Here is a 25823-nt window from a genome sequence, read left to right as displayed (position 1 = left end):
AACTTGTTAATGTTTACTCGTCGCAACAATATTTACACGTTAAATTATAAATATTTATACTGTTACTGGGCTGAATAAAAGTGTATCGATATAATCCATAAGAAAATAACGAGTATTATTTCCGAGGGCTTTTAAAATTTTTTAACCAAATAAATGAAGATGAGAACGGTAACGATTTGAAGACGGTGAACTGAACGGTATTGTACGTATCCATTGCAACAAATAAAATTAAAAAAAAAAAAAAAACTACAAACGAACGAACGAACGAATGAGCAGAATAAAGGGAAGAAGAAGAAGAAGAAGAAAAAGGTTGGTTGAAGTAATAACCCGAGAATGAAAAGTCTAGTCGATTCGAAGTAGAAGCACCGAAGACTTTTGAGGCCGGAGATAGTAACCCAACTACATAGCTGCTGCAAAATAAAAGTTTAAAAAGGGATCGTTTCCCCGGCTGTTAGCGACGCTTCGTATAAAGGATGATTTAGTATCTTTACCCCTTTAAAAACTGGTAGAGAATACTTTTCTCGAGAGAAGAAACGACATATCAACTATTGTATTGATTCGAACAAAAATATAAAAATATTTAACAAAAAGATAGAAAGACAAAACTCTTGGTTTGCCAGTGGATACTTGAGACGATCGGCTTTCACCATCTTAAAACTTTTTAACTGTCAATAACACAAACTAGACCGTCCGTATATATATTTTTATACATTTCAAACATTTACTTGAATAAATATTTTTTCGGTTTGCTTTATACTTACGATGTAGGCTGATGATAAAATTTTTATTAAAAGTGTGTGTGTGTGTGTGTCTCTGTTAAGTAAACATTTGGCTGATAGCATCTTGAGCCCATCGAACGACTCAAGATGAGAGTTGACTCTCGACTTTTCAAAATACCACAACTCATGAATATTCACTGGCGAAAAGGTGAAAAGAGCTTACACAGTCTATGCTGCTTATAAACTCTTTTTTATCACGTCTTTTTTATCTCAAAACCATTAATGTTTCTTTCAACTTTGTCTAATACAAAATAAAAAAAATTGAAACAGAAAAAAAATAATAAAATAGCAGAGCTTTTTTTTCAAGCTTATAATTAATTTTAATTAAGATAAATGGTGTAAATAAGTTTGTCACTTGGGAAACATATCAACATAAATAACGAGCAAGTACTGTTATATGTTAAGTACAAAAGTGCCTTGCCAAATAACGAGCATAAAAAAAAAGTTAACAAAATGAAAGAACTAAAAGAAATACCGTCACTGAGAAAACTCGAAAACTAGAAAACTCGAAAACTCGAGCCTCAACAGCAATTAAACTAAAATTATACAAAAGTTTAGGTATACATATATACATAAATACATATGACAAGTGTATGTAGTATATACACTGGAAAAACGTCATCAAAAACAACCACTGTACAACAAACATAATATATATACTATAAACTTGCTGTTGCTGTCGGCACCGCTTCAAGTCACTATTCTTTTCTTTTGTAGCAAATAAAAATATTTTTTCATTTTTAGTCTTCAAAAAATAATAAAAGGGACTACCGCTAAAATGTTTTGATAAATTTATAAATGTCAATTCAACGGTTGTTTGTACTTTCAACAATAGCTCTTGTTATTAAAGTAAAACCCTGGTTTCTTTAAAATTGTGTGCGAAAAATGATGACATTAAAAATTTAAATACTTCAAATGAGATTGTTACTTACTTTTTAATTAAATGAATAACTGTTCCAAATGTCGATGAACGTTTTGAAATAATAAATGGAAGTAGATGCTGGAATGAAGAATTTATTTCATCTTTAATACATACATTTTAAGATATAATTTAACTGGCAGTAAATAGGTAAAAAATGATTTACAGCTCATAAAACATGAGGTATTTCATAAATGAGAATCGAAAATCGTGGGAAAAATTTTGTGGCGTATCAACGACTGGAGCGTGACCCTCTTTATATCCATATCTTATTCGTTTTATGTTAAATAAAAAAAAATATAGCAAATCACTTTTCTGCGTGTTGCCATGAATTCACATTGCATCTGAGTTTTCCGTCGTTCAACAGAGTTACAAGGTGCACACGCGATATAACAAATAAGGCGCATTATTTATTTGGACACTTGACGTGTCAGCGGTAAAGTTGAGCTCGTTGTTTACCTCTTTCTCTTTCTCTTTCTCGTTTCTTTGATATATATATATATGTAATGTGGGGTGGCGAAAAGAGTTTAGCAATCTATATAGGTAGTGAGGTCACCCCTCCTGCTCCACATCAGGTTTTGCCAACCCTTTTCGTTTCTCAGCCCCTGAGAACTCTGGCCCAATGCTTGTTCTCGGTTTAAATCGTTCAAGTAGGATAAGATGAGAAAGCAGAGAGGAGAGAAAGGGATAGAGGTAGACGCTACAAATACAACAACTTTTCTCAGTCTACTCTACTATTCCATACCTTCCATTACACTGGAAACTCTATACATTTTCCTCCTTCTACACCCTAGATGATACATTTCTATAGTCAGCGCACCAACATCTACACGAGCTTATGCACTACAGTGTGCAGAAAACCAGACATGAAATAGTTGTTCTTCTTCTTCTTCTTCTTGTTTCTCTTCTTTTCAAAAGATTTTATGCTAAGAAGTTAGCTACCAATTTTATTTAAATATTAATCAACATAATCCTCATTAAAAATTTATTTTCAATTCTCGAGTAACATCTTGCCGTAAGTTATTTATGATTCTTCATAAATGAAAAATTAGTAATTAAAAAAAAAAAAAAAACAATAAAAAAAGTATTGAGTAATTTGAAATAATGTATACTTTTTTATGTCTGTATGAGAGAAAGTTATGAAACTGAGAAATACATACTGGGGGTGTTAGACAACTCGTTACCCGGAACTAGCAAACAGAAAACTAGGTTAGGCAAGCACATACGTCATTGGAATTAGAGCTGTGTTGTAGCACCGTCCACGGATGCATCTCAAATGTACACTATCGCGAAATGTGGAAATGTGTTCTGCCCGTGAGTGAATTTATGTAATGTGGTCTGTAGATTGCAAGGAACTATATGTCCAGACCTCCATTCACTACTCTAAGCTTTACACTTTGGACTATTCCGACAATATGTCTGCTGTTTCTTATTAGTTTCTCTTTACTACACCCATATTGTGTTATCATAAATATCATTTTTCTTAATTATTTATTCATTCATTCATAACAACTAAAGTTGTTGAACCAGTTAATTAATTTATAATTTAAAAATAATAATAATATTTTTGAGATTAACTGTAGTCCTATTTTATGGTAATTGACGCGATTAACATTCCGTTAAAAAAACAAACTAATTTTTGCGTATGCAAAGCACGGGCTTGAGTATTTACGTTACTCATAGTCCCTAGCGAAAAGTTAAGAAACGTTAAGCTCAAGTAATCGGATAAGTTTTGTCACTGTGAAATAACCTCACGCTTATACTAAACAAAACAAAAACAAAAACAAACCCACTTTAAAAATATTTAAGGTAAAAGCCCCAATTATTGACGGGGGTCTAAATATTGACACCCTAAATTATCTTTAAATATATTAAATTATCTGTAATAAGAATAACGATCAAATAAATTTTTATTAAATTCTAATTAATTAAAAAATTGAAAAAAATCACTTTCAGTTTAAAATATTAAATATTAATTATTAAAAAAAAAAAATAAAGTTACTACCAGTTAATCAAATCAGCTTACGAGCGTCTATTTTCTTAACAACTTTGATTAGAAAAGAATTTTTTTTAACTGCCGAGTTTAAATTAATTTTTTCATGTAATTATATGATCTATTTTTTTTTTTTTTTAATTAACAGTACATGAAATATTTATAAAATTAAATAATCGAAATTAATTGTATGCTTTATAATAGTGAATCCCATATTGACAGCCAGTCGCAACAGCGCTATGACGCCTTTTTTTTTTTAAGTATAAAATACGTTACGCGATTATATACAAGGCTTTTAACTGTCAAATAACTCGGCGTGTTTTGGTGTTAAATAAGTTTTTGAATAAATTGTTATATTTTTAATAATAATTAATCATTCATGGAAATTATTATTAATTAACTTTAATAATATTGATTACTTTATATCAAGTTTTGATAAATAAAAATATAACCAAATGATTCGACGCATGCGCAGTAGGGGCGTCAATAATTGGGGTTACGGTACGTCAATATTTAGATCAATCAGTTTTTTAACTTAACCCGTCAATAATTAGTGTATCCAGATCATCTATTTAATTATTAAAAATTAATTAGTAAATATCACTGATTATCATTTTAAAAAAAGAAATTGATTAGTTAAAACATTACTTAAGACATTACCACAAACAAAATTCAATGATATTTATATTTGATTGCTTAAAAAAAATCAAATCATAACTTTGTCTCTTATAGCGTCAATAATTGGGGCTTTTACCTTATATTTACATTGTATAAAATCTAAAATAATCTGGAAAATTGAATCTAAATCATTTTTATTCTCCATTTATTTTATTTATTATTATTATGATGCTCAAGTCTTAAATTATTAGCAGTCTCTAAAATAAATAACTACAAAGTTAAGTAATTTACATAGGGAATGCTGAGCTGGGTAATATTAGTTAAATTAGAGGTTTATGATAAAGAGAAACTACATGCTACATAATCAGAGTTTTGGTCACGTGTAACTTGGAGGTAGGTGTAATTGAACAACGAGTAGCAGGCAATGGGCCACCCGACCACCCAGCCACCCTCGTCAGGCAAACAAGTACCTTTAGTTGTAGTCAGCACGTATATTAGTTTGCTTTCAAGTCATTCAGTTACTTTAACTGGTTAACTGGTTAAATATAACTTACCGCTATTACAATTAAACTCATCTACTCGTCACTGTTATTTTCATACCCTCTTATTTTATTTAATCATTATACGCTCGAAAAAAGTAAATATCACGTTGAACAATCTCATTAGACGTATACGTTAAATATATCCATTTAATAAACATTTATCTTACTTTTTAAACTAAAAAAAAAATTTAATTCTAATGTTCTTGATTAAGAATTTTTTCTTTTTAATTAAATTAATAAAATTAATTTTTTAGTTGGTTTGCAGATCGGTATAGATTAACAAACCAAACCACAACAGTAAATAATAACCAGGAGACGGAAAAAAAATAAAGTTATAAATGGGTTGCATGCTATGGCAATTCAACATAAATGTGCTAGTCATTTGAAGGTATATTTCCCGGGAGGTTATACAACCGGAAAAAAATTTACTTTCGACAGCCGTAACAAGTGGGTTGATTGGGACGTTGTTGAATCATGAAAAAGAGAAGATCACGTTTCGAATAGTACAACTCTCTGTTTCCTTTTTATGTATATCTATATATATTTAGAGCTTTAGAATCGAAATCGATTGATTGGATTCAATTGTAACAACGGGGAACAAAGTGACATTGAATTATGCAGTCAGGTAAATGGAGCGTCTTATTTCGACTAGATCTTAAATGTAATCTCGAGCCAAATTCCGGTATCCTGTTGTTCCATCTATTTTTTCCTTTTTTAACTTTATTCAATGTTAACAGTCTCCGAAAACACTCAGACCTTTTATTATTAATATAAGTAACTTATTTAAATGGGTTAAATACCGGTTAAACATTGTAATAAAATTATTTGATTATTATATATTAAGATTGATATAACTCAAGACATTCCCGAGTCAGAATAATGAACCTATATGAGCCTACATGAACCTACATGAGCCTACAGAATAATTTTCAATTGTTTTGATTGATATTATTCAATTTTTAAGTTTTTTTATCAATAAATTTTTAGTTACTATTTAAATTTATTTGTATTGTACTATTTAATATTGGTATAAGTGTATTTTGCGAGGTTATATTGATCAATCGAAACAATTAAAGATAAAAATATCGATCGAAACAATTAAAAATTGTCCTGTAGGCTCATGTAGGTTCATTATTCTGACTCGGGTTTTCACTAATTTATTTAATTCAAGTAAATTGGCTCAAGTCTGGCTAAAAGTTAATAATTAAATCAAGATGAATTATTGCATTATTATTATGACTATTGTCAGATAAATAATATATTTAAAATACTTTAAGGACTGAATATTATCAAGCATGGGACTCAACAGCATCAGTAATACGTGACTAGACTGTAAATATCAGAAAACATAAAGCGAATAAAATAACCAGAAGCAGAAGCAGAAGCAGAAGCTGGAATTTTTCTAAAGTCGAGCTGGTTCAATCTCTTTCATTCTTTGGACTATCGAATGGGCGAAATGTCAATGGAATAATAGTAGACGATCAATGCTATCGTCCACATCGATCGCTTTGCACACCGTCTTTTATATTACTTACATTACTTACATTACTTACAGTACACCGATGTCGATCTGCTATATGTATAAACGTGATTCAAAAGAAATCGGTATAGGTAGATTACTCCGACAGGAGAAACCTACGCGCGTTAAATCCTCAGTACTTGAGGCACATGAAAATAAGAGAATACGAGAATAAGGGAATAAGGGAAGAGACCTTATCGAATTCCAGAATCATCGTTATACATATACCTCGCTCTATTTTACAGCTCTATCTAGACAACGGGGTTACCGTACGCATACCAAATTGGCAGTCGACACTCGAGAGCAGTCGACATTCTCGATTGTACTCCGATCCCCAAACCCAAACCCAAACCCAAACCCAAACCCAAAACCCTGAACCCAAACCCCAACTCAAACCGTTCTATCCACTCGAGATAACTGACTTTGCATATACCACCGCACAAGTCCATATCTGACGAGTCAATCTCTTACATTTTGATTTGATACCCAGCCTTCCAACCAACATAACTCATTAATTCATCATCCATATTTTACTCACTGCAACTACTCACAGCAATAATTTATTATTGACACCACCACGATTCCTGTTATCTCTTTATGCTCATTTTACTTTTTTAATTTCATCTTTCGAAAATCATGTGTCAATTTTTAATTTATTGAACCTTCAATGATTATTCATTTCTATTTTTTTCTACGATATGAAATAAATTTTATAAAACCATAACATGTCTATCATTTTTTTAAAATTTAACAATATTGAAAATTCAATGTGAATGAGTGAAATATTAAAATTAAAATAAAAAATTTGAGATAGAAATAGTTGAATAAATAAAATCAATACGGATATTCAGTGAAATAAAAATTTAAGCGAAAATAATATTCACGGTAAGACAAGTTAGATTGAGATGTATGGAGTTATTTTTTAAATAAATCTTGAGTTTAGTGAAGCATTATATTTTTATGATGTATTAAAGGAAAGACAGTAACTAAACTGATCGTATAAACACACACACACATATACTCAAACGATATGAATGTATTTTCTGCACGTGACATTTATTCAGCAAGAAAATTCACCCACTCAAACAATAATATCATCTACTTAATGTCTAGAAGTTTAGAAGGCTAATTATTATACATATCACACGTCAAAACAAAGTGACATTTTGTTGAAATAAATGAATAAGTAAATGACAAAAAAAATAAAATAGAAACTCTTGAGTTCTTGGTAGTAGTGGGTTAGATCTAAAATTCGTTTGATTTGAGTTTGAAATTGGTGCGTCAATGGGAATTCGTTGAGGTAAACACCAATGGAACGTAGCAGACCATCATCCCTCATGTCAAGCCAGACTCCCTAGAGCAAGAGCCAGAGAATAGATCTAATGCTCTTCTAACCCAGAGTGCTAGTGGTTACCCGCTATTCGTCTGTCTATACTTTACCACAAAACGAATTCAAGAGTAATGCTCCAACATCCTATATCCTATAAATTTTATCCTTGTAAATATATAACTCTTATATTATGCGGGAACTAATCGATCCCAGCCACTTTTATTAAATAACACAAACGCTATAAATCAATATCGACAATATCATTTTTGAGGAAATAAAAAGACATAGATTATTATTTGGGTTAAAGAATATTGAATACACCAAGAGACCAAGAGACCAAGAGACCAGGAACCGTAACCAATGATAGAGTAGGTGAATTTATATACACGATACACGATATATAAATAATTATACTCATAGGTTGATGGCGAGATGCCAGTTTCATCTTTATACCGCAGAAGTATAAACTATTTCTTCTTCTTCCTCTTTTTTTTTTTTTTATTTTTTTTTTTTTTCTTTTTTTCGGATGGTACGGCTGCTACTGAAAACTAAAATCAGATATACGAAACGAAGAAACGAAGCAAGCGCCTCCTCCATTTAGATGCATTATTCGTACTGAGGGTTTCGCATAAATAAAACATATTTCTAAGGGAAAAAACAGAGTATGAAAGCGGTGAAAAATCCCCAGATATCTGAACGCATAGCACTTTGAATTCCCCGCTATAAAGCCCCTGGATTTGCCAGAACTCACCAATAGATTCCATACCAACATCGCTGACAGCTAGTACCACTTTAACTACTATCCTACTATTGTTTCATATTTATTTTTATTTTTATATTTATTATAAATAACTTTATTTAAATTTATATAAGTATTTACCGCTTTAAAAAAAAAAAAAAAAAAAATCAAACTGATCTGTGGAAGATTAAATTTATGATAATTTAAAACTAATATTTTAATTTTCATAACAAAAAAGCTGAAAGGTTAACTTTAATACGGATGACTGAACTTAGTTTGTACTACTTAACTGTGTGGTGAAAGGAATCAAGTAGTCAACAATAGAACTGGTCAGACTCGACTAAAATTAATCCAATAAGACTTTTTTATTTGTCGTAGTGTATTAAACTTAAATGTCCGCAGTGCAGATAATCATTTAATCGTCAAATTAGGTAGACCTCTGAATTCTTTTATTGGATTCAACTATTTCTGGTATTTCAATTTTGTTTTTTGTTATTTTAAGTCGTATAAAATAAAGAAAATAAATAAAAAAGAGGTTAAAGTTTCTTGAGAATGGACAAAAGAATGGCAAGTCTTTTAATTCTAACATTTGTCTTTGACAAGGGCCAGTTTAACGTAGTCAAGGATGTATACTCTGAATTCGGAAAAGACAACCAACCAACTCTATATAGAGAAAATAGAAAAGAGAAAAGAGAAAAGAGGAAAAAGGACTATGCGACAGATTTGTTCCTTTGGAATGGATCCAGGTGAATCTAAACTCTCAACAATATAAATTTATTATCCGGTTGACAAGACAACACTTGAAAAATAAAATAAAATAAGCCAATTGGTTGGGTAATAAAATTATTTATTATTATTACTTTGAATAAATAAATAAAATTTAAAAGATTCCCGAATAAGGTTTTTGACTTTGATGGATAATTTATCTTTAATTCTCGACAGGGAATAGGACATTATAAATCAAGCTCAAGGATTGGATTTTCTAATCAAGTACCAGTTAAAGCCAGATTAAGTGTCTGTCGTATAGAATTAAACTTTGCACAAAGTACTCTCAGTGTACAAGTTACATTGATGACCGCTATTGCTTCGAACCTAACGGACCCCGTCAACCGATCGAGCAATCTAGCCATCTACCTGTCGATACACCCCATTATTATCTATTTCGGTTTTATTTTATAAACTTTTTTCATCGACTTTGACTTATTGGGCCCATTATTACTTTAAAAAAATAAAATCGAGTTTAACCTTAAAAATGGAATCACACAAGTTAAGTTTCTTTGAAAGAACTGTTGTTAAAGTTGTTATAGCATTACTTTTGGACTTTTAGTGAACATTCTTGTGCAAAAATAATATACTTGTGACTGTGATCATAGCTGAGAAAAGGGAAAACCCGTAAAAGAGTTAACAGGGACTTTGTGGACGCAGACGGTTGGTACGGATCCTTTACCCGGGCGTGGTTCGTAGTACTTGGTACTTGATTTACGCTGGGGCGGAAAATATTTCAAAATTTACCGGGTGACTTGAATACAGATTCTCTTTCACTCTTTTACTCTTTTACTCTTTTACTCTTTTACTCTTTTACTCTTTTACTCTTTTACCAGCGTAGACACTGGTCACTGATAACTTTGTCTCACACTCTAACACATATGAAGAGAATGTACTGAAATTTAAAGTTTCTTTTTGGCTCATTCCCTTGCGCTGACTCAACTAAAACGACTCCACAATTACTCCCTGAGGATCGTTACACTCTGGGAAACAATCCTCCAACCTCCAACCTCCAGGTTGTACGGGCAAACGACGGAAAAGGTTCAACGGCTGCATACACCATACTACGGTACAAACTCTGCTATCTGTCTGTGCTCCTCCTCTTCCTCCTCTTCCTCCTCCTTATTACGCTCTACAGTTTAAATACGCGTACCTCTATTTGTATTTAAAGTCATTTAATTTAAAACTCCGCTTGACAATTAACTCTCTTTCTCTTGTTTTATTTTTTTTATTAAATATCCAAAGTTATTTTCTGATTTACTCTTCCTTAATAAATAAAAACTTGTTTATCATTCTGATGAAGACTAAAATTACTAATTTGATGTATGCATGGGCTGCCGGGAGACAACCGACGAGTTTGGATTTAATTTATACTCTGGATAAAATAAAGGGATTGCTTTTATCAACAACTTCTCCTTCGAGCTTTCTCTACTGCACATATTAAATGAGCCAGATACTTTTTGATTAATGCTGATGATACAAAGCTTACCATCATCACTCAAAACTTTTACAATCCCCTCCCTAACTATATTATTTACATTAAAGTTACCAATTCACAGTTGATAGCCATCGAAATAATAATATTAATAAAAAAATAAAATGCAAAAGTTATTATATGCACATATAATACTCCCTTTTATCCAATTAGTTTTTTCCAGTTCGAATTTTCGCAATTATTATTACTATAATGCTTCGTAGCTTTTTTTTATTCTCAGATTTTATTTAATTGATTTACAACCCACTTAAATTTATACCCACTACGGTTAATGTAACAGCGGGACTTTTTTAAAAATAAAATAAAATTAATAAAATTAGGTCGTACCGACATTTAATTATTGGAGACGCTTAAATTTTTATTTTATTATCTTAACCGATATTAATTCAAATAAATTAATCAATTTATTTTTGCTACCACGAATATTTAAAGATAGATATTTTTAATTAATATTCCATGTAGAATACTCATAATAACTTGGAAAAAAGTATATTGATCTGATGTTTAAAGATAGAAAGTTACTTTAATAATTTTATTCATTTAAGACATTATTTTACTTGAGACAAGATAAGAATACGACATCAGAGTGGTGAAAATGTTTCAAAATATTTTTAAGTATCTGGAACTGATATAAGAAAGTAATTTATTCAGTGAATCTATTTTAAATCGATATTAAATCTTTAAATGGGTCTAAGACATGCTCAACACACTTAATAAATGACCAATAAAAATTTATAATGTTACTGTAAAAAAATAATAAAAGATAAAAGTTGAAGGATAAAAATAAAAATAAAATTTAGGATTAATGGGAGATTTAATACTTTTTATAGAACCTTGAGCTGTGAGCTGACCAAACGCAACCATTTGTATTCACGATCTATGAGAGTGCTTTTAACGTTTTATCAGCATGGGCACTTTTGGGCGGATCTATCTCCGCCCTTATTCAGACATCCGTTGAGTTTCTGCCCGTACATTTTACCTTTTACTCTTTATTTTAACAATCAATTCTCCTTGTTTTTTATTCTTTAAATTTTTCTCTTCTACAACTCTTATTTTAGTTTTTTACTTATTTTTTTCTTTTTCTACCAAGTGTATCGATAAAAAATAATTTTAATTTTAAAACAAGATTGAAGATAAAAAAAAGTCAAGAGAATAATTCTAATCCAATAGATGATGGGGGCATTACACTGATAAAGTACAGTAAATAATACTGATGATTGAATTATTGATCTCGAGTGTTTCGTAAATCAATGTTTATCGATACAATTTATTTACATCAGTGACAACTGAAATACAGTGTGACATTACAGCGGATAGGGGCGGATCAGAAGATACACGACTGACTACACATACATATAGATAGATACACATTGATACGGATACATATACAGATTGAGGATTAAGTATTGAGTAGAGAAGCCAATTCAGTAGCACGAAAACACTTAAGGTACCTAAAATGATATAAAATAAAACTCCTAGTATAGAGAATTATTTACATTTGAATAGTCTAAATAAATAACAACAGGATAATGAAGAACTTAATGGAATTACATTATCGCGGTTTTGGTTTTGGTTTGGGTTTGGGTTTGGGTTTAGGTTTAGGTTTGGGCTTGGGTTTGAGATGTTAGTTGGTAGATAAGGATCTCCTGGGACCGGTGGTTTAGCGAAGAAGGATGGGACATACGAGTTAAGACGACACCTATAGTTATAGTTATATGGGACATATATATATATATATATATCAGTGTGTGCATGTATGTGCTCTATTTGGCGCAAATATCCTTGCGCCAGAAGCGATGAATTTCGTAATTCTTCCTGTGGGAGTTTCTCATCTTATCATCTTATCGTGTCTCTACATATCCCCCATTGATTAATAATTAATATTTTATGCCTAGTGGGTTATTACATTTAATTTGATAATTAAAAGTTTTACCAAAGAAAGGGTCAGTATTGATTACGAAAGAAAAAAATTGAATAAATAAATAAAACAATTTTTGAGGAACTTTATGAATTTATATTAAACGATAAAGAGCTTTCACCATACACTCCGGAGTTTTCAGCAAGTACACGCGGGAAACGCAAATCGAATTCAAATTGAATGCATGAATATACATTGTACAATATTGGTTATGAAATTGAAAGTATTATAGACATTTTCCAATGGATTTTACAGTGTTTAATTAAATTTATTGTTTCATCCTTAGTTATACTAATTGAATTTGAATTGGATGAGAAAAAAAAAATCGGAAAAGAAAAAATTATTAACAGTAGAAAGGTGAATTAATCGATAATGATAAATAGTATATTACATACCTAGGCCAGTAAAATAAGAAAAGTCTCAGATCACATGTAAATTGTTGGCCGAGGCGAAGCCGAGGTTGACAAATATGTGATCTGAGGCTTTCTTATTTTCTGGCCAAGGTGTGTATACTATTTTTCTGCTCTACGTAGCCGGAATGTGGCAACTTTGTTTAGCGCAGCGGCCTGAAAGTTGCCACTTTCCGGCCGGAGAGCAGAAAAATATATTTTCTCGGTCAACAATTACATGTAATCTGAGACATTTCTTATTTTCCTGCCCTAGGTAAGAAAAATACTATTTATTTATGTGGAATTAATCGGCGTGCAAACAAATAAATAATAGAATAAACAGAGGTATGACAGAGAAAAAGTTTAAGTTTTAGATAAAGAGGAAGGGGAAGGGGATAAAATCGTAGATCAATAATCGTAGATTAACCGTGATACCGTGATACCCCAGTAGCCTGGAGTAGCCTGGAGTAGCCTGGTACAATGGATAAGAGAATGATGCAGCAACTATTGGGCGTCGACGGTCTTTGTGTCTGGTCGTTCTGAAATTTTTCGTTCGATTCACGATTAAATTTATAGCTAGGTCACAGCTTGGATCGCCGTTCAACAGAATTCGTCCTAGGCAATACTCGTATCCCCTTTATCCTTTATCCTCTTATCTTGCTTTAAAACCCAACTCCCTTAATACCGATTCATCGATCCAACAACCAGTATTGAGAGTACAGAGTCAAGACTATATATACATATATAATGTAGAGTTACCGATCTAACAGCTTGTAAAATTACCTATGAGGTCACAGTTACAACCACTCAACTATGCTTTTAATTTAAGTTATTAGTCATATTTAACGATTTATTGACTCTCTGCTAACATGACACTCTGCTGAACAATAAGCTTTGTTTATTTTTACTGTTTATCGATAATATACATTTACAAAACGGATGTATGATGGTTATATATTAAACTGAATGCAGATATGAAATACAAGTGATTTTAAGATTATAATGAAAATTTAACACTGATAAATTATTAGCGAAGCAAAAGGTCAAAACGTATTAGAGTAAAGAAAATAAATAAATAACCGGAGCGTGGCCATTTTGGAAACATTGAAAGGTGAATGGACCAAGTAAATGAGGTAACGCACGATCCAATTTGATGACTCGCTACACATGAACGAACACGATCTGCTACCAAAGTAATTATTAACACCAATGCATTGGAATTGGATTGCAATTAAACATTCCTCTCTTCTATTCTTCTTCCGTCAAATTGATGATTTAATTTCATTCGAAACACCGATATACATATTAAACTCTCTATATATTTTATATTTTTATTTAACCAGTACATATTAGGTATTTTTTAAAATATTTAACTATAAATAATTATATTTATTTGTTGATTAAACAATTCGCAAAGTCAATAAAAACAATGTATATGTGTATAGATAAATCGAATTGAATGGAATGGAAATTTGGTAATTAGTAATTACTATCGATGGTCTGCAAAATGATCAATTTTACCCGAATTGCTCATAAATTTAAACTCAATACACACTACTGATATCCATTGGGATTATTTACATATTTATTATTTATTGTTTATCATTCAGTTATTTTATTTTAATTTTGTCATATCCCCCATTTACCTATAAATAATTATTCTGCTATTTACTCATAATTATTTTATTGAATTTATTTTAGTTTTATGTAATGCATTTATTTTATATTTTTACTCATGCAATAATAATAATAATAATAATAAAAATAAATTATAAATCAAACGGAAGCATAAATGAGTCGATGAAAAAATAACGAGTAACTTTAGTGGCAGCAAATAATTAATTAATTTAAATTACTGCACAAGTGATAAAACATTGAAATAAATAAAAATAAAGTTTGTGAATCGCTAATGAAAAAAGTTTGATTTTTAATTGATTTCATACAACTTTTTATTTAGTTTTTCATCAATTAAATTTTATTTATTAGTTTATTTTTTTTTTAGTTTTTATCTCTGAATAAAATAAAATGTGAATCAGAGAGAAAAATATGATTACATTCATTAAAAAAATACTTTTTTGATTTATTTAAATATCAAAAAATTTTATACACTGAAGTTAAAAGAATGTTAAAATATTCAGAGTGATATAGTCTTAAATATGCACGTATTAAATGCAAACTCAGTACAGTACGTATGCACAGATAATTTATGCATGGATATTATAGGTATATATAACGATTGAGAGAGTAAACTTACCATTAGAATACAAAATATTATACTTTACCTCAGATCCTTGATGATTCTCGGTATTTTCTCAGTATAATTAAATGCGCCTTAACTACAAAGTTATACAAAATTTAAATACATACATGTATTATCTAGGATGTGGTATCTAGTCAGTTGATGAAACGGCTGAATTGAGAGATAAATTTCACATTAATTATTATTATTATTATCCGCCTCAATATACATTATAAAATAAAAATAAAAGAGAATAATTAATTACCGTAATAAAGCTTCATTCATGAGCTTTGATTAGATATTAATAAATAATTAAATTGAAGGCGCTATCAACACATTTATACAAAGATGAATGTGTTTATGTGTTTTAGTTATAGTAATTTTCTCAGATTGAAACAAAAATACATAGCAGTTGTAGGATCTAGCATGGAAGAAGATCTAGGACTTTGGAGAGAAGCTTGAAGCTGAAGCTTGGACGAAAGCGTTTGGCAAATATCCATCCACCAGAGTTCCACAAAGGAATCTTTTGTTTCACTATAATTGTTTCCTACAAGTTTACTAATGCTCTGCAATTGTTTTGTACGTACTTATGTATACATATAGCGCGAAACTATTCACTTAGACGTTACTACATCTGAACCGAGTGAAAAGCAATATATATATATATATATATATACATACCTAACGTCTTTATTACTTTATTACTCATTGTTAAATAATAATCGACACATTTTTTACCAGCCATTGTATTTTATTTAGACTCAACAATTTATTATTCTATTTTTTTAAAAGTTGGAATAAAAATAAAAAAAAAAAAAAAAAAGAGCTTTATAATTCTCGTTCCGGTTAATTTATTACTCTGAATGACAAAAACCGTGGAAGAGGTTGGAAGTGCTCTGATGAGAAAGTAAAGATGGATATTTTATGTATGTGTACGTAAGTGAATGTGTCGTAGATTTCAATTACCATTTGGTGTTGTACCACCTGAGCCTCAATACAACAACCTCTGTCGTGTAAACAGGGTAGGAGAGATAAGAGTTGTCTTTGCCGATGACATGGGTTGTATACTAAATCTTAATATACATATACATACGTGTTATTTGTAAATTATATTTTATTGATCAAATAAAAGCAGGCTTGAGCTTTTAAATATCTTTTATATTAAATATTCAAGTGGTTAAATAATTTTAACAGGTCTTACAGCGATAAATTAATTATTAATTCATTTGGATGTTACTTAAATAAAGCATTTTATTTTAAATGTATGTATAAATATACTAGCTGTTACTCGCCCGCTCCGCTGGGCACTTCATAGAATTGTATTTTTAGAGATCTAGACTTGAAATTTAATGGGAGTATTGTTTAAATTTGTACAGATTTCAAATTTTATCAGATTGGCCCGTTCCTTTTATCCCTGTGATTATTCTAGCTAATATTCATTGTAAATTTTAATGTGCAATCACTATGACATTCCAGTGGTTTTTTTCCAAAAATGAATAATGACTGAAACGAAGAAAAAAATTTAAAATAATCATTGAAAGTTTAAGTTAAAGTAATTGCGCGTCTCATAAGTGAAGTTGAAATTTGGCTAGCTTAAAGCGTGACGAATTTTGCCGCCAATTTAAATTTCCTCCGTGACATCAATTTTTCATAGAAACTTATTTGTACATGTTTTTAACGAATTCTCTTATAATGAATAGCCAAATTCCTTTTTCACATCTCAAGTGCTTAGAAAATGCATTCATTTCAATCTGTTACGTTCCCGCGATCCGGTAATAAGAACAATTCATGGGTTATGTGATCAGCAAAAATAAAATGTATGTAAAATTCTTAGTCCGTTGAGTGAATAGCTACATGTAAAGTTAAATTTTGGAAACTTTACAATGACTTTTTGCCGCTGCCAAAGAGACGATTGTTGTGAGAAAATATAATTATTAAAAAGGAAAATATTTAAATCCGTTGGCCTTGGAGGCCATTCCCGTAAGTTCCTGTTTCTCTTGCGATTCTATCAAATTCTATATCTGTAGGAACTGTATTTGAAAAGTATACATTTTTTGACAATTATCACTCCCACACTCTCATATAGAAGAGGAATTGCATAAGATTCTATTCGAGATAATTTCTACATTATCACCAAAAGGTTTCAACAAAACTTCAAGTACATAGAAGCTTTTTTTTGGAAAGGTGAGTTTTTCAGTGTTTACACCCCCGCAATCCCTTCTAGGTTTAGAATTCGAGAAAATCCATTCTTAGCTGAACTTGACATCATACACGAAGATTCTCACCAAATTTAGAGTCTGTAGAAGTTACAGTTTGGAAATTAAAATTTTAGATTTTAGCACCCATCCCCGCAATTCTTATCGGAAATAGTCTTTATTGAAGTTCATTGTGAGATGATCTCTACATGAGAAATAAAAGATTTTTACCAAATTTAGAGTTTTTAGAAGCTATATTTTGGAAATTAAGATTTTTTATTGTTAACACCCACCCCCGCGATCCTTATTGGATGTAATTCGTTGTAAAGTCCGTTCTTAAATAATTTCTATATTATATGTAGAAGACTCTTACTAAATTTGGGGTCTGTAGGAGCTATAGCTTGGAAAATAAAAATTTTATTTGTTAACAACTACCCCCACAAACCCCTGTGAGGTGAATCATCGTGAAATTCGTTCGTATATTATTTCTACATCTCTTACAGAAAATTCTTACCCAATTTGGAATATATGGGAGCTGTAGTTTATAAACGGAAATTTTTTATTGTTAACGCCCCCGCAATTCTCTTTGAGGTAGAATATCGTAGAATTCGTTCATAAATTATTTTTCCATCACTTACAGAAAGTTCCTACAAAATTTGGAGTCTGTAAGAGCTAAAACTTTAAAATTCAAAATTTTCATTGTTTATACCCATCCCCTGCAACCCCTGTGGGGTGAGATATCGTAAAATTCGTTTATAGATTATTTCTATATCTCTTACAGAAGATTCCTACCAAATTTGGAGTCGATAGAAACTATAGTTTAAGAACGGGAATTTTTCATTGTTAACGCCGTCGCAAACCCCTTTGGGAGAGGAATTTAATAAAATCCATTCTTAGCTGAACTTGACAGGAAAATTATACCGGAAGATTTCTACCAAATTTAGAGTCTATAAAAGTTACAGTTTGGAAATTGAAATTAAAAATTCTAACACTCACCCCCGCAATCGCTATCGAAGGTAGAATTTATTGAAATCCTCATTTAGATCACTTCTACATCACACATAGAAGACTCTCACCGAATTCGAGTCTGTGGGAGCTATAGCTCGGAAATTTAAAATTGTAATTGTTAACACCCACCCCCGAAATCCATATTTGGAGTAGGTTATCATTAAATACGCTCTTAGATCTTCTACCTCAAATATAGCAGATTCTTACCAAATTTAGAACCTGTGGGAGCTTTAGCTTAGAAATTTAAAATTTTCATTGTTAGCACCCACCCCCACAATCCATATTTGGAGGAGGTTGTTATAAAATCCACTATTAGATCATTTCTGGATCACATATAAATGATTCCTACTAAATTTGAAACCTATAGGAGCTATAGTTTAGAAATTTTTTATTTTCATTGTTAACCCCTACCCCGCAATCTTTATTGGGGATGAATTATCATAAAATCCGCTCATAGATAATTTCTACATCACATATAGGAGATTCCTACTAAATTTGGAGTAGATAGGAGCTATAGTTTAAAAATGGGAATTTTCCATTGTCAACGCCCCCGCAACCCCCTTGTGGGTGGAATTTCGTAAAATCCGTTCTTAGCTGACCTCTACTCGGCGAAAGGAATATTCCTACAAAATTTCAAATCTCTACGCCTTATGGTTCCAGAGATATCGTGATGAGTCAATATATAGGTGGAAATCTCATATATATATATATATATAGATAGATAGATTTATTGGCACCAGATGTACAGCTTGTCTAACAAACTCTGATACATCTTTCGCTTAAATCTACTTTTCTTACACTAATTTTATAATTTATTATTTTATTTTAGTATTCCAACTTGATAGTTAATCTATATTTCAATCTATAACGCTAGTAAATAATTTCTTCGACTTTGGGTCGTTTCCTTAGTTTCAGTTTATCGCAAATAGCAGATTCTTTTTCAAATTTGGAGCTTATAGGAGCTACAGCTCGAAAATTAAAAATTTTAATTGTTAAAACCCACCCCCGCACCCCCCTGTGGGGAGGGATATCGTAAAATTTGTTCATAAATTATTTTTACATTACTTACAGAAAATTCATACAAAATTATGAGTCTGTCGGAGCTGTAGCTCGGAAATTTAAAATTTTCATTGTTAACGCCCACCCCCGCAATCCATATTGGGGGTAGGCTGTCATTAAATCCGCTCTTGAATCATTGCCACACCCAATACAACAGTTTCTTACCAAATTTGGAGCCTATAGGAGCTACAGCTCGGAAATTTAAAATTTTCATTGTTAAGACCCACTCCCGCACTCCTCTGTGGAGTGGGATATCGTAAAATTCGTTCATAAATTATTTTTACATCACTTACACAAAATTCATACAAAATTAGAAGTCAGTAGGAGCTAAAAGTCGAAAATTTTTTAATTTTCATTGTTAACGTCCACCCCCGCAATCCATATTGGGAGTAGATTGTCATAAAAATCGACTCTTAGATCATTTCTACCTCGCATATAGCAGATACTTATCAAATTTTGAGCCTTTAGGAGCTACAGCTAAAAAATTTAAAATTTTCATTGTTAAGACCCACCCCCGCACTCCTCTGTGGAGTGGGATATCGTAAAATTCGTTCATAAATTATTTTTACATCACTTACACAAAATTCATACAAAATTAGGAGTCTGTAGGAGCTAGAAGTCGGAAATTTTTAATTTTCATTGTTAACGTCCACCCTCGCAATCCATATTGGGAGTAGATTGTCGTAAAATCCGCTCTTAGATCATTTCTACATCACATGTAGGAGATTCCTACCAAATTTGAAGTCGATAGGAGCTATAGGTTAAAAATGAGAATTTTCTATTGTTAACCCACCCGCAACCCCCCTTGTGGGTGGAATTTCGTAAAATCCGTTCTTAGCTGACCTCTACTCAGCGAAAGGAATATTCCTACCAAATTTCAAGTCGCTACGCCTTATGGTTCCAGAGATATCGTGATGAGTCAATATATAGGTGGGAATCTCTTATATATATATAGATTATATTTAATAATTTTGAAATTGTAAAATACTGAAATAATATAAATTATTAAAGAAATATATCTAAAATGACATTATTTTAAGAGTAACAGTTTAATTTCATTTTTAATTTTCGAAAGATTGCTAATTGAGTTATTCTGTGCATAATATTTTATACTTAATAATATTGTCAAAAATAAATGTTACAAATGAATTTGATTAAATTAGTTAGAATAGAAATAAAACTAAAAATTAACAAGTAATTTTCACAGATAAATTAAAAGTAATAAAATAAAATATCCGAGTTGTTAAGTAAAACAAGTATTTTCATCCGGTAATTTATTTTCATCATTGTCACTCAGACTCATCTCTTCACATTCACTTTAAACTCTAGCTCATAAATCATTGTTTTCTCACCGTTAAATTATATGCCCAGAAAGTGTAATAAAAAATATAACTACATAAATAAAAAAGCACATTCTGTACCAATAAAACTTAATTTAATGTCTATCTACCGTAAATAAAACACCCGCTCGTTGCTAAGCAAAAGCAATATACTACTTCTGGTATAATAATGAATATAAATTAACTCATAATATATATATACATTATATTTAGGCAGTGGGTACTCTAACAATATTTAAATTAAAATGTTTTTTTCTTCTTTTTTTTTTTCATTTTAAATTATAATATAATTACAACTCGGGTTGATTAATAGAGAAACAATAATACTTGGTAAACTTTGAATATCAAATGATATTACTGCTACAGTAAATAATGATTATTATATACAAGTTGTAATTAAATTCATTGATTAATTAGTTTACAATTAAATTTAGCGGTATATGTACGAGATAATATTAAATTAAATAAGTTGGGGTTGAAATTTAATCCAAACTCTGGCGATAAGAATTAAAAAATAATAACTTTATTATCAAAATCATCATACCATGATACGATACAGATGGCAATGGCGTTGTACATGTAATATATAAACATCTATTCTCTAGGGTATACGTCACTGGAGCAACATAAATGGTAGCTACACGCGAAAGCGGTCACTGACACTACACCAGGACACTAAACCGAGTTTAGATCCCAACTCCTAGAACAGAAAGCCAAAAAAGGACCAAAGGATTATTACTTTAGGCCCCATTGAGACTTAACCCGGCCTCTATTCTCATTTAAGATCTTATGTAACTTAAACATTTATACATTGTACTGTATTTTATTATACATCACTCATTACTGATAACAATATTTAATATTGTATTTAACTCCTCAGCTGGTTTATCCTTAAAAAAAAAACACAGCATGTTTTATCCTGATCTACGTCAACAATATTTTCCACTCCTAGTGATTCAAAAAAAAAAATAAAAATAAAAGGCTCTCAATTATTTTGATCCCGTGCGCCCGTATTATATTTTACTCGTTGTTTTTTCAGCTTAAATATACTCATCAACGGCATTTTATTCACGTTTAGCTATAAAGCATAATCCCGGATTTAAACGATGAAAATAATTCATTACCCGCTTTAGAGAATTTTAATATAATAATATAATATAATGCCTGATGAAAGTTTTTAAATTTCATTTCTCGACTGTTGATTTAAATATTTACAATAATAATAATAGAATAATTATAATAGATTAGGTGATGAAAACAAAGACAGGTAACATGATCTAGTGTCTGTTTGTTCTTGCAGATGTACCAGATCCGCCGGGACGTCCTATCGCCACTAACTTCACATCACGCTCTGTAACAATCTCATGGGCGCCAAGCGAGAATTCCCACAACAATCCAATTTCACACTACATAATCAATGTCAGGTGAGCACTGTTACTTAGTCACGTTGAGTGAAATCTTATATAATATTAAACATATATTCCATACACCAGTTACTTACTATTATTATTTTTTATTATTATTTATTGTTACTATCATCACTATATTTAAGGGTTTTATTCTTATATATGTATACACAAGTTAGGTTAACTGAATGGTTATTTTGTTGAGCCCGCAGACTTCTTCCTTAGAGGATTTTCTGGGTAGAGTTGAGAGACTGAAAATCTGAAAGAAACTCAATTGTCGACAAGTGGTTAGTTGAGGAAGGAAAATCGAAACGGAATAGTGATGAAAGAAAAAAGAAAAGAGAGAGAAAACTAAACAGACCAAGAGAAAGAGACAATTGCTGCTGAGAAGAAAGTGTATTCGAGTATAAGAGATAAAGAAAAAAGTAAAAAAATAAAAAAATAAAAAAAAAAAAAAAAAAAAAAAGTTCTAGTTGAGGAAGCTGAATTGTAAATTCGTTCTAATGAAAAATGCCATTGCTAAACATGAATGTACGGTTGATTATTCTCATGCAGCAGTGGTACACAAGAGACAACTGACGAGAAGTCTTATACTCTTGTTAATGTCCGACAGTTTCGAGAGTTTTTTAACAAAAAGAAAGATTATTATTAAAGAAAAGGATGACCGCGTCAAGTGGATAAGGATTCCAGACTTGATAACCACCTTTTGTTCTTCTTTATTCTTACTTCTGTACAGATATATCATCCCTCTTAGTTTTATATCGACGTCTCATCACGACTTTTCCGTCTCTTGTGCTTTTTTTGTTATTGTTGTTATCTTTTTCTTTAGTTTTTTGCTCCTTATATCTCCAAGTTGAAAAAATTCTCCAATAGTTGAGCAGATAAATAAAAAAGAAGATCAAAATAAAAGGATCTTTAGCGATTAACCGTAGATCCTGTAAGAACAAAAGATTATGTCCTTTTTAACTGTGCATTAAATCTATATAATGTCTATTATCTATTAAATAAAATAATAATATTAAAAGTTATTAACTCGGTGAGGTAAATTTATGGAATAAAATATTAATCCGGAAGATAAAGTATAAAGTATAATAGCGCTTCTGGTCGAGAAAAAATTATAATTATTTAAAATGAAACAGGATAATAAAATAATACAATACGATGAGATAAAGATAAAGATGAGTTAAAAAAAAAGAAAGGAAATCCTTTTGGTCTATTACGTTAGGAGGTTGGTAGGCTAGGCGCAAAAATGCATATTTTAATACTTGATTAACCAAGCTCTTACAGACTCGGTAGACGCTCATAGAGAATAGTCCTTTCAGAAAAGATATTCTTTTATCCACGAATAAATTGACCATACTCTCTCAAACGGGCTTTGCACTACACTCCAGACTCTATATACTCTCTCTCTCTCTCTCTCTATATATATATATATATATATATATATATATATATATATATATATATATATATATTTAGAACAAAGAGTGTCTCTATATACAATATAATGTACATCTGTATTATGTATATTAGGTAACCACCTCGAATATATAGAGCAAGATGTTGAGGTGTATAGTGAGGTATAAAGTAAACAAAACATCAATTGATGAAAAGTCGTAGATGAAGAGGTGAAGTTTGGTTAAGTCGTTATTGGAAGTGGAAGGGCGTTTCTCGATGAGTCTGATCGTCGAACCACGAAAATTGATCGTAACGGAATTTCAATTTCGCGCATGACTACTATGTACAGTGAGCAGTGATAAAATATCTCATAAAAAAATAAAAAATATAACATTTCACTGTTTTTAATTACTTTTTTTTTTAAATATATATGTATATATTTTTTTTTTACTATTTTTGCGAGGGAAAATTTTTCACACAACGCTTAAATTATATAGCATGGATCCGTCACTCTGAAAATATTCACCGAGATAGCGAGCTTTGTCGATTAACCGTCGAGAGCCCATTCATCCATATTGAACTGGCACCTTTAAAATTAAAATACCTCGCGAGTTTTACCGTTTGTATTTTTCTTAAAAACACGCCTAGAAACCTCGCAATACAGAGTTACGACATTTAAAACCACTCCGTTTATTTCAGACAGAAAATTTTTTATTGCACAGAAAGAAAAAGAAAAAAAATACAAAAATTTAATTAAATTTTCTTAATAAAAATAATAATAATAATAATAATAATAATTATTATTATTATTATTATGAAATCTTTAACCCAGGGTTCAAGGATTTATCAGAGCCCGGGATCAATCTCACACGATTTTAGTAAATTACTATTTTTATAATTAACTTTTTTAAGCGTAATCTCAACGATTGCCAGTTGGCTGATCTAGTAAATTTTAGCACATTCCCATAAACAAAGCAATACTACAGTAGCACCACTAGCAGCACACAGTTCCTGGGATTAACCCCAACCGCGTAAGGGAAACGATGATAGAGATAGCAAATCCACAGGGGGATTTATCCGGAGTATACTACTGTCGACTCTCTCCACTTGTTCTTGATACTCTTGCTTTGTACAATTTTATTTTATTTTTCTTTTTTCTTTTCTCTTTTTCTTTAACTCTTTTTGACCTCAAGACAATTCACCCGCAATATATGTATACAGACATTTAATTTAGCAATCAACTATACAACCAGATAATAGTTAATATTAAATATTAGTAACAATAATAATGATGTAAATAATAATCTCCGATGATACGTATGAATGGGCGATAGTGGTGATGGTAGGATGAAAACCACAATAACTCCAAGCTCAGCACCGCCAATAAAGGAATCGCAGAAGGGGCCTCACTCACTGAACTCTCTACAGATATATACTTGTTGGAATTGTTTGGCAAAATGCCGAGAGAATACTACGTGGGCTACTCGGCAACTGAATCGAATTATACGCTCTGCGACATGAAGCGGAAGTGAAAAAGACATTTGTTTAACCACCGTGTACTCTCACCCACCCGAGTTAATGTTGAGTATCCAACCGCAATGGATTTTACACTTAATCTTTTTTTATTCTTCTGCTTCTTATACTTTCCTACAAGCCCATATATTGACATTCACACTCTACTTGATAATTATCATTATTAAATATCAATAAATTTACTTCCAATAACATTGATATAAATAAAGTGTATTGTACTCTTATAGATACACACTGTGACTTATAGGGTCTGTAAAAGAGTGTGGAAGAGAACAGATGAGAAGAAGAAAAAGATATAGTAAGCTTGACGGTGATTATCCCCGACTGGTTGAGCTTCCAACGGCAAGTTCTCCAGAGGATTATCTCTCAGTCTTCTCAGTCTTCTGCTGAACCTATACGAAAATACACATATATATACTATTGCTGTCGATATTTCAACGGTCTTATCTACTCCGTCGGGATATAGCTATTACAATCGGTCCCAATCCTATGAGCATTCCACCTAAGGTATCTATCGTACATTAGCCGAATTATCAATGAATTGCCACCTCCGAAAATTCTCTCTGGATAATAGAATCGAATCATCAATCCAATCGTTATAAAATCCCTTTGATATATTATATAACCTATTATTTCAAT

General features: G+C 31.0%; 1 protein-coding gene across 4 annotated transcripts in view; it reads left to right on the top strand.

Annotated features, from left to right (window-relative positions):
• LOC123258468 (tyrosine-protein phosphatase 99A-like) overlaps positions 1-25823 on the top strand; it is a 151265-nt gene that overhangs the window by 107772 nt on the left and 17670 nt on the right. For all 4 annotated transcript variants that reach the window (XM_044718493.1, XM_044718491.1, XM_044718490.1 and 1 more), the window contains one exon: positions 22148-22271. In XM_044718493.1, the coding sequence (XP_044574428.1) occupies positions 22148-22271 (124 nt within the window). The remainder of the gene's footprint in view (positions 1-22147; positions 22272-25823) is intronic.

The sequence above is a fragment of the Cotesia glomerata genome, linkage group LG2, assembly GCF_020080835.1.
Source record: "Cotesia glomerata isolate CgM1 linkage group LG2, MPM_Cglom_v2.3, whole genome shotgun sequence".
NCBI classification, from domain to species: domain Eukaryota; kingdom Metazoa; phylum Arthropoda; class Insecta; order Hymenoptera; family Braconidae; genus Cotesia; species Cotesia glomerata.
The sequence above is the reverse complement of the archived record's forward strand: the minus strand, read 5'-3'. Positions and strand labels throughout refer to the sequence as shown.